This window comes from Glycine max, chromosome 15, assembly GCF_000004515.6.
Source record: "Glycine max cultivar Williams 82 chromosome 15, Glycine_max_v4.0, whole genome shotgun sequence".
NCBI lineage: Eukaryota > Viridiplantae > Streptophyta > Magnoliopsida > Fabales > Fabaceae > Glycine > Glycine max.
Genome location: NC_038251.2, coordinates 362,226 through 373,294, shown reverse-complemented (window position 1 = coordinate 373,294; position 11,069 = coordinate 362,226). Strand labels below are relative to the sequence as shown.

The following is an 11,069-nucleotide window of genomic DNA, read 5'->3' as shown; positions in this document are numbered from 1 at the left end:
TCTTTGCTCCCAATAGAGAAGCTCCATTTCTCCAACTGCAGGTGGGTCAAAGTTAGACAATCACAACCATTAAATTTATGTACATTTGGTGGACCAATCTTGCACAAGAATTAATAACAACAACAGTCACTAGCATCCAAGTTTCTACATGGTGTGGACCTTTGTCAACCAAAATGAGACATATATATATATATATATATACCTTGATCCCAACAGTCCCAGGTTGACAATTAAGTGCACTGTCAAATATAACTACCATCACTGATCGACAACCTCATTGCATACCTTTATCTTTTTCTTACTTAATGAGACTGAGAAAGGAAACTGCAATAACCCACATCTCAATTCTGGGAGTATAAGACGCCTACAGTACCCAAAAGCTAGTAGGATAGCGGTAACGCATAATAAAGTAGAATCTTGACCAAAATATATTTAAAACATCATTGGCCAAGTGAAATTAACTCCACTTATTAATTTATTTAGAACTTTGCTTATGTTTTTGGGCCAAGCTAGCTGACACATGCAGACCCTTGAATGGATATTTGTGAAATCCAATTTTAAACAGCTAAAATCAGTGAAGAATATTGATTGGCTCCGCAGTTAATTGAGAAAGTTTGGCTGCATTATTTAGTTTCAAAGTTGTTTACCTAACTTTCCTACCCTACTAAGTCTACGAGCTTTATGCCACGAGAGAGCTTCCATAGGCTATACTATTACAAATAAGCAAATATGAAGTTCGGGGGAAGTTTTAACTTCCAAATAAACCCAGAAGAATCCATAAATACAAATCAAGGCAAATAATATATCAAGACACGGACTCTGGTATGTGGCTAAAAAATGCATTTACAGCTGCTGCAACTAGTGATACATGAACACAAAGAAAACAAAGAAGAAGAAAATCTAAAAAGCTCTTGGTCAAATTAAAGAGAAATTAAAGACAATTAATACGGGATACGATTTAACATGAAGAGGGTTGCACTTAGAGTTTGAGGGACAAGTCAAGCTTGTGCAACTGATCCTCTTGTTTAGTCTTCAAATGGTTAATACTATCCAACCAGTAACCTCCAAATCCCTCTGGCACCAGCCTTGGAGAAAACTTCCCTAACCGTGGGACTGGGATGCCACCAGTCAAAGATGATTCACTTTCTGCCCCAATTGGCGGTTGTGAGAACATAAGCCGCTTCTGAGCATGAGAACGGGACAAACCAGAAAAGGGTGTTTGTGTTTGATAAGAGGGTTTGTTGATCATAGAATGCGCCTGAATGCCAAGTGACCTGTTGTAGGAACCATGCAAAGGCAGAGAAGCCATGCTGATGTTGGAGTACCTCCGTGCAAAATCTATGGAAACTGCAGCACCAGCTTTGTGTCCTCTTTTGGCCAATGTTCTTTCACGCTTATGCGCATTCTGGTGTCCCCCAAGTGCCTGCGAGCTATAAAACTTCCTTTGGCAGTAGTTGCATGAGAATATCCGGGGCTCCAATTCATCACCATGTCCATGACTAGATTCTGAGGAGTTCATGGACAAATTTGTATCGATACAGTTGATGAGGTTGAGTGGCTTTGACTCATCATCATCACCGCCTGAATCTTTACTAGGGAGACTTAGATCCAGTAGTGCAAGGTGTGGAGCAGACTCATGGGGTTGTTCTTTGTCCTCCTCCTTCTTCTCCTTCTGGGTATCCATGGAAGGTACTTGCGGCTTTGAGCATGGACGTGGAGTCTCTAAAAATGGAATGCTCAGATTTTCTGATGGACGTGACTCTGACAATATAAGGTCCATCTAGGAAGAAATTTGCAAGGGTTTCCTTCAAATTCTGGTTTAACAAGATGAAAGATGAAATTTATAAGTGATGTAAGTACAATAAATGCTGTGTTATGTATGGAAGTACCTAGTAGGCATCACTATTTTACAGTTACAATGTCTTAATATAGCAAGACCTAAAAAGCAAGACATCTGTTTGTGCTCACAGAGAGAGAGAGAGAGTTGTGTCGTTTGATTGGAACTTATGAGGAACACCCATGTACAACTTTTGCTTCCGCATATCCCATTGGTTGTTTTTTTCTATTGTTTGTCTTCCCACTTGTCTTTTATTTACATTTCTTGTCTTTGGTCTGCCTTTTTCTGTTTATTCATGTCCATAGTTTATGACATGCTAAAAACATCCAAGGTAAGATCAGTAGCTTACTTTTGAAACTCAGAATTATAGTCGGACTTACAAATTAAAAGTGTGCTGTTCTATATTTCTTAATCCAGTCGGTGGTGGATTTGCTGTATCTATACAGAAACTATTCTATCTTTGTCCTGTTTAATAATTTGTTTTTAACTCATGATCGGAAATTCAATTGTCCCGTATGTTCTCCCAAAAATTATTCTTAAGTATTTGATTTTTATTTTCATATATCATTTTTAATGTATAATTTACAGTTTACACCACTTCAATAACTGCATAAAAATTATATGGTCCAATTCTTGTATGTAGGTAGTCCTTTGAGGAGAGTCTGGAGACTAATTTCTTATAAAAGAAATTTAAAAATTAAAAACGTAATATGAAATATTTCCCCATTCTAAAACAAAACCTAATTCTAATGATCAAAAGATTTTTGAAACATGAATTTGATGCTAAAAAGAAAATTTGATCCGTGTGTTTGGATAGAGAATTTTAATTCAGAAAAATAATTTATCAGAGAATTTAAAATTTTTTAATCTAAAATTCATTGTTTGAATGTTTTTTTATAAAGAACTTAAATTTTTTGAATTTTAAAACAGAATTTTAAACAATTAAAAATGTGTAATTTTAATTTTCTTCTAAAATGTGAGAAATTAAAATTTTATTTTAGACAGAGGAACCTTCTAAAATGTTTGTGTATTTCCTTTATAACCTTCATCCTCTCTTTCACAAGTTTCCGAAATCTCGTTCTCAAACTCGCGACTCTTCTCTCACGTCGATGATCCTCTTCTTCAAGAAACACCGTCTGAGCTCGCAAAGCATCGATCGGGTGCGGGCGTAGAGGGAGATGTAAAACTACACCCATTAGTTAGGAGAACAGTTGTCGCTTCCTATCACGCGGTGGAAGTGCTCGTCAGCGCAAAGGGTGTGGTCATGCCTTGCGATGTTGACTGAATGTTGTGGTCAGATATGGTAGTGTAGGTCGTCGTGTTTCAATTCCCTTGTAATTCTGAGGCCGCATCAATATTCTTCTCTTTGGAAGTACACCAATCATATATTCTCTTCTCTTTGTATTTATTTTCTTTCACCCTCACAATTTTTTTTTTTTATCCAAACACAAAATTTTAAAAATAAAAAAATTTCAATTAAAATTCTTAAAATTTTAAATTTCTTATAATTTTAAATTTTCTCATCCAAACACTCTCTTTAAATTTTTTTGACATTAAAATGGTATAAAAGCTATTTTAATGTGACTAACTCTGGAGTTTCACATCCAATATCTGGTAAATTTGATGTCCTTTTTTTTCGTTTCTAAATTAGAGGTATATTTCTTTAATTTAGTGAAACAATATTTGTATTTCAATCAAGTAAAATTATTATAGATAATAAAAGTCTTTCTTCGAATATTTAATGCAAATATAAACCTAAAACCAAAAGTTAAACTAAATAACCACCATATTAGAGAATACACGTGTTTGATGGTCTAAATATGATGTCATTGATCAATAACCAAGATTATCATTGGAGAATCGATCAATTTCATGTCACTAATTTTTCGAAGTCTATTTTGATAATCTGAAAATCTTTTAAACATCTGATTAATAGTTTATTTTTCAACATAATGCATATACCTCAAATTTCGGGTAGCTAAATGTAGGAATATAAACTTTATTTTGGGTCATATAAAAAAACTCAAATTTTAGATGATTTTAAAAGACATGTTAAAGTTAAAATTCTAGAAGAATGTTTTAAAAAAAATCTATTTTAGAAGATAACAGGGTAACTTATAAAATATTATAGAATGTGTAATTTTATATTTCTGAAAAAAGTTTTAGAGAATCATTTGTAATCGTATATTGATAAAATTTTAATCAATTGATCTAGGAGGAACCACTAGCCTAAATGAGAGTGATGTATTAGAATTTGTATCAAGTAAAAATCAAGTGATAAATCAAAAAATCATCATTTAGACAAATAACTTCTTCCTCCAAAACTTTATAATCTCTCTCATTCTCAAATATTTTTTAAGTACTAAAATTTCATTCCATCACTAAATAGATGGACTCAAGATTACCTACAAAGTGAATGCTTTTATCAACCTATTTGATTCATGCATGATCGATATTTTTTCTATCATTATTATTAAACATCATTTATCTCAACTGATAAAAAGAATGTCATTTCTATTAATCAATAATTTTCAATATTATATTAAGACCCTCAAAACGAGATGTATAGTTGTTACTAAAAACTACGGTACACATGCATCAAGCAATATCACCAACACTTGATATTTCTAGCAACCTTTCAGAACAAAACCAAGTTTCAGACTCGCACTTAACCATGATATAAAGTCCTATTGAAATTTGGAATCTAGTATACTGTTACCTGTGGGGATTGGAAGTTTGAAAAGTCCCATATTACAGTGTTTTCCTTCTAGCTAGTTCTGATATCTTATTGTTGATATGACATCATAGACGAAGGGAAGTTCACCAGTATAATCAGGGCCGGGAAAAACTCTCCACCTTGTCATATATATATATATATATATATATATATATAGTTGAGTACAGGTCCTTTCTTTTCCATTTAATTTTCCTTCCCCAAAAATTATTTCTCTTAAGATGATATATATAGTGCATGCTTTTTCCTAGCTTGAAACATAATTGAAGCCCATTCTAGGAATTTCAGAAGGCAGTTTGATGTCCTTTCATAAACTAGAAAAACATATAATAAATTAGAATAAATAATTCTCATCTAGAGACAGCCAATTCCGACTTTCTTCTTAAAGGGCTCCATCTATCATTCATGTTCTTTATTATACACCATTATGCTTCTTCTGTCCCACATCACATGTAGCATGATTCCATACAGAAATATAATTTCCAAAACACCCTTGGTAAAATGGACATTCCCTCTCCTCTCCTCCCCCTAATAAAGTTGAATATTGTTTCTCTTTCAAATGGAATTGTTATTAGTTCATAAAGACTGTGTTAGCAAGATTAGGTGACAGAGTTGGATCTGCTATGGAAAATGTTAGGTAACTTTCCATAATTATTAAAGCTAAACTATTGTGACTTTTTGCTTCTTTAGTCAAGGCATAAATCAGGCAATAGTCAATATCTCAAAGTGCTGTTAATCATCTAATAATACTAAGAGCAAAATATATATAAGGTCCCCGCCCCTTTTCTCTCTTTAAACCTTTCCCTTTCCCCAAGGTTGGACCTCTTTCACTCATTTTATTGTCACAACAACCAATACAAAGTTTTGGACACAAGCGACTGAGGCCACAGGGGATGGCATTGAATATTAACTACACGGGCTGTGATACCTAGCAAGGAATTCTTTGACATTTGATGGATAAGTAATAACTTCTGAGATACTGTTTATCCCTTCTGCTAGCTTGTGTTCATGTTGGCTTGGGATCAAATCCTTGAAAAAAAGGATAGTGACAAGAAAAGGGCATGCATCTTTTGTGTCTGCCTTAAACACGAAAAGCATTAAGGGTATCACGCAGTTAGAAATACAATGGACAGCCCATTACATACTTTTCTTACATACAGAATCTTCTTGGATAGTAGAATAAATCGCTAGTACTCAAAGGTACTTTACATGTTCAATGAATTATAGCGGAGGCCAAAATGTATACTACTAGCTAGTAGATTTCAATCTTATTTAATATCATAAACATAAAGATACCTTTAGTGTCTATGAAATTATAGTTTTCACATTGGGATTGAGACATGATTAATATGCAAAGCTTTTATCTTTAAACAGACTTAAGAGTTACGACTGCCTTTAGCTTTGTAATTTCTCTTCCTCTGACGTAATGCTTCACATGAAAGGATGTAAAATACTATACTGCTAATAGGTCAAACCCACGCAATGATATCCAATAAGTCAAACTTTATGAGTGTTGCTCCTGAACATAAGGATACTGACAACATCCAATTAACCAGACAAGTTGGTGGGTGTGTAGACTTCAGTTTTTTCAAACTTTTATATCAACTATGGACACCTAATTTAAATCTTGTACATATCTGTGCCAGGCCAACTGATTGCAACGTATCAAATAAAAGTTCTCCACCCAATTTCCAGCGCACATTAAGCCACGATTGTATCTTGATTCTTTAGTTTCATATCACTTTTATTTTAGAGTGTTAGAGGTATAATAGAAAACCATTGACGTATATGTTTATGTCAAACAGCTTAGAATTACATTAGTGGCTTATATAAGCTTAGCTGCAAAAGCAATTCCTCTTTTAATTAATGATACATAGGTAGTGACCTTCAAATCCAACAATTTGTAGGTGATCGATATGTCTTTGAAGTCATACAGTATTTATATATTTTTTCTCCATGGGTATGTCTTGGGTTCAAGCTGTGGTCATGAAATCTGCCCTAGGAATTAGTAAGACTAAGAAATTAATTAAATTGGAGAGTTTTTTTTCCCCCAAAGCTTACTTCTAACATGCTTTGTATATATGTGCATGTTGGATGTATATAAGCTTCGTTTAAGATTTTGATATGTATTTTAATTTCTTAAATTGTAGGATTTGATATCTATATACAGATATGATTCCTCTCTCCTATTTAACTATAGCTAGGTTGTTGTAATAAAATAAAAGTTGGGTTTCACTAGAATCTGTATACAGTACTCCAAGTATTCAAATCAGAAAAAAAAAAGTTTTTCCTTTATTAGATAGCAATTGAATTGATCACTCGAAATTAATATTGTTTTTGAACAATTCTTACTTTGTAAATTTTCCTTATTCAGTTGCACTATTATTATATCTCATTATCTAAACTACGGGTCACAGATTGTCGTACGTCAGATATATACAAAGGCACGATCATTTAAGTAAATTGAGGACGTTTAAACGTACGTGTTTTCTAAATGCAATGTCAAGTTACTATAAATATATTAACTACTTTCTACAACTCACAATATATCCATTAGACATAGGTTAATTAAGAGAATTGAGTCTTATCGTGAATAATAATAGAGTGATGTTATTTGGTACGAATAAACCTTGTACAAATGACACACGAAATGTTGTATTTAAGGCTGAGATATTTCTTATAAATCACAATTCGTCTCTTTTCACGAAATATTTTTCGTAACATCTATCATTTCCCATAATAATAATGATAAAAGGATTGAATAAACGGGACGACGAAAACTCCCAACAGAAGAAAGAAAGCGAAACTGCAGTGCATAGATGAGTTCACAGTAAGTAAGCAAGTGATGAGGAAGAGTCAGCAAGTGTGACGCTATATTTACTACAGATATTCACATCTTAGGCTTGTTGCAACAAACAAATGTGTTCACCGGCCTCTTTTCTGATTTTTTCTTTGTACTAATAAAATATAAAAATCTGTTTCATCGAAAAGTATTAATTTAAAAATAACTTTAAAGTTGGGAAAATAAAATGTTAGATAGATTTATTTTGAGAATATGTTCCCTTATTTCTTTGTTTTCAAAATTAAAAAAAATGAAAACAAAAATAATTTAGTTATTTTTGTTTTTTAATGTTAATAACCTGTTTAATAAATTAATTGAGAATAACCTTTATCTGTTATTTCTTCTTACTTAACAAAGCACTCCAACCATATTTTAATCGATCTCTACTTGTCGGCGCAAGCAAGTATTTTTGTCGTGTTCCACTTAAGATTGTGACATGCTGCCTATTTGTCGATGCAAAGCTTGGTGTGAATATGACCAAAGAAATTGCAACTGCTGTGCTGTTTTTCTGATGACCTCTATGCTTAAAGTATCACGTGTTCCAAATCCATTAAGTTATACACTTTTTTTTTTATTTTAAACGGTAGGGTAGACCATCCAAATCCATGAAATACATTTTTAAATAACCTACTCTTGTAGTTTAAGTACATGGAATCCTTGTACATAGAGTCACTCTGCTTTCTGGTTGTTTTTCGCCCTCTATCTAGATTGGATTATAACAAGTACAGATTAACGAATGCGTACACGTTTCAACAAGTTAATAGCAATCAGCAACTTCTGAAATACTTTGAATATAATGGTTGAACTTGGTTCACAATCACAAGATAATGCATTAATAGATCAGCAGAGCTTTTCCTCTCCAATTTAATTACAAGTTACAGGCCCACACTGCAATTTCTTTATATAACTCATAAGGCAAAGAATATTACTTGAAAACATTAAATTGTTCTTGACAATAAATTACGCGTCACATATAATTATCATCCAATGTCCACAAACAATGTAAGGCAGTGCAGAGCAGTTAGGATGAACTACCATTTCGTAGAACCGTCAAAAGAATTATGACCAATTTGGTTGCTTATGTGTTATGGGTGTCTTTTATATAATTAAGTTGACAGCAAGACAGAATTTTGTTTTGAGAATCGAGGTCTTCTAGATGACAAAAATCTATACCAAATTGCTAATAACAATCATACCGTCGGGAGGCGACTGCTCACGTTACTGAGCTTTGAATTGATCCCATCAACAGTTGAACGCTGGAAGCCTAGCGTTGCTTGTGCTTGTGAAATAACAGTGTCCATTTGCATTTTGCAGCACAAGATCAATAAGTGCAACAATTCAAAACAGGACAACCACAGTTAAATAATGTTGTAAAAGTAGTCCATTACGCTTGGGGTGGAAATAGGGATGGAAATTATTAGATAGAAAGCTTTTAAAAGGATGATTATCTACACTTTAATTCATTTGTTTAAGGATGTATACCTTGAATTATATTTTGTTTTGATACAGATTAACAGATAGTTATCTATTCTATCCTTTATAAAATGCTGAGAGAGTTTAGTGAAAATTAAAAAAAAAAAAAATACTCAAGTTAAAAGGATAATGTAAAGATTAAAGATGGTTTGTAAAGACATTTTCAGATAATTTAAATATTTTTGTTTAACTATATTAGTATAAATTATCTCTAATCCATATATTTTTTAATATTATGTTCTTTTTTTTTCTTTTTTTATATACTTTGTATTTTAACGACTTGAATTCAATGTGATTTTGTTTATTAATTATTTTTGGATTTATACATTACTTATACCAAATTTTATAAGTTTCTTTTTTTAAGTAGTATTTTACTAGGTTTTAAGATAATTAATTGATAAAAATATCTTTATACAAGTTTTTAAATAAACTTCTAAGTCAAGTCAAACAAGTAGAACGGGAGTCTTTAAAAAAAATAAAAAATAATTAATCAATTAAATTGACTCGACTTATTTTCATTCCTCAGAGAAAATCAAACTAAATTGGTAAAAAATAATTCAACTTTTCTTAATAAAAATTGATTTAAACAGTTGTACAATTCAATTGCAAAGTCGACCTGTTTCTAAATAAATAAAAATCACGTGACCACGTCCACGAGAGAGTAGACACACGTGACACGACTCATTACTCAAATACTACGTAGTTTTGAATTGTTGTTTAATGCCCATTGCTCTGGTCATTTATATCCCCAATTCCCCACTTGTGAGAACCCGTAAACGAAATTTTTTTAATTTTTCAAGAATCTTAAACTAAAAAATTATAATTTTCATGTTTGATAGGTAATTAATAAAAAAATATTATAAAAATTATAATTCTTGAGAATCAATTTTAACTCACTTTTTTTATTAAAAAAATATTCTTAAGAAAAGAAATAGGAATTCAACTTTTTTCGGTCAAGAAAAAAATTAACTTTTTCATAAAAAAATATTCTAAAGAAAAGAAATAGGAATTCAACTTTTTTCGGTCAAGAAAAAATTTTAATTATATATTTTACATTGAATATTTAATTACTAACAAGCATACTAATTTTAATTCCTAATAACACAATTATTGGAGACAGTAAATTAATTCAGATATGAGGAAGGAATCTTTTGACTTTTTTTATTATATAGTATCTTAAAGTACAGCCCTCTCCATATTTTGTAAAACATTCTTATGGAAGGAATGCTTTCCAAAAAAATGTTACACATTTTTAGAAATTAAGGATGTATTTGATTTGTATTTTCATTTTATATTTTTATTTTTTGAAAATTGTTTTTATTTTTAAAATATTAAAATTCTGAAAATATGTTTAATTTGATTTCTTATTTTCTGTTCTCAAAAAATAATAATAATAAAAATTTATAATATGTTTAACTTCTTGTTTTTTTGTATTTTTAGATTTACTTAAAATTACATTTTTTGTTATCACATTTTCATTTTATTCAAAATGAAGTCTCTGTTTGAACTAAAAACAAAATTTTATTATTTTCATCTTCAGGTTATTTCGTGTTTTCTTTTTCATTGAAAATATTTTTAGAAATCTAACTAAACATATATTTATCACTATTTTGTTTTCACTAAAATAAAAATAAAAAAGCAATTAAACCAAACAACCCTGACTTTTTCGGATATGGAAAATTTTATCTCTTTTCAAAGCCGTTAAATGTGTGACCCTTAAATCACTCCCCCATTAACCCTGAAACCCTTCGTGCAGTTTCATTGATTTCACTGTTCTTTGTGCAAATTTGCGGCCATCGATTCCTTCAAAACAAGCGTCATTCCTTGCCCTATGACACTGCTCAAGTGTCTCCTTTCTGTTTGGTAATTTTGTCCTTTCAATTCTTTTGCTTAATCTTTTATTTAAAATCATTGTTCTTCGACTTTTTGTTGGTTACCGTTCTCATTTCTTTCATTTCCCTTGCTTCTTTTTTCATCATCTTCATATAAATTTCATATGGGCAGAGGCATATATCAACTAATGGGATGACAAGATGTACGAAATTTTGAAAGTTAGGTGACAAAATGATTAAATTTCCTAGTTTGATAGAAAAATTCACAAAACAAAAAAAATAATAACAAAATATGCAATTAAAACTAAACAAAGTTCAACTGTACTTTTAGTTATCGTATTTGTTCAATTT

General features: G+C 31.3%; 1 protein-coding gene across 1 annotated transcript; it reads right to left on the bottom strand.

Annotated features, from left to right (window-relative positions):
- Positions 1 to 622: 622 nt before the first annotated feature.
- LOC100809585 (zinc finger protein 1) lies at positions 623 to 2,028 on the bottom strand. The gene has a single exon (XM_003546868.5). The coding sequence runs from the start codon at positions 1,778 to 1,780 to the stop codon at positions 980 to 982; it is 801 nt and encodes a 266-aa protein (XP_003546916.1). The 5' UTR covers positions 1,781 to 2,028; the 3' UTR covers positions 623 to 979.
- Positions 2,029 to 11,069: the final 9,041 nt, after the last annotated feature.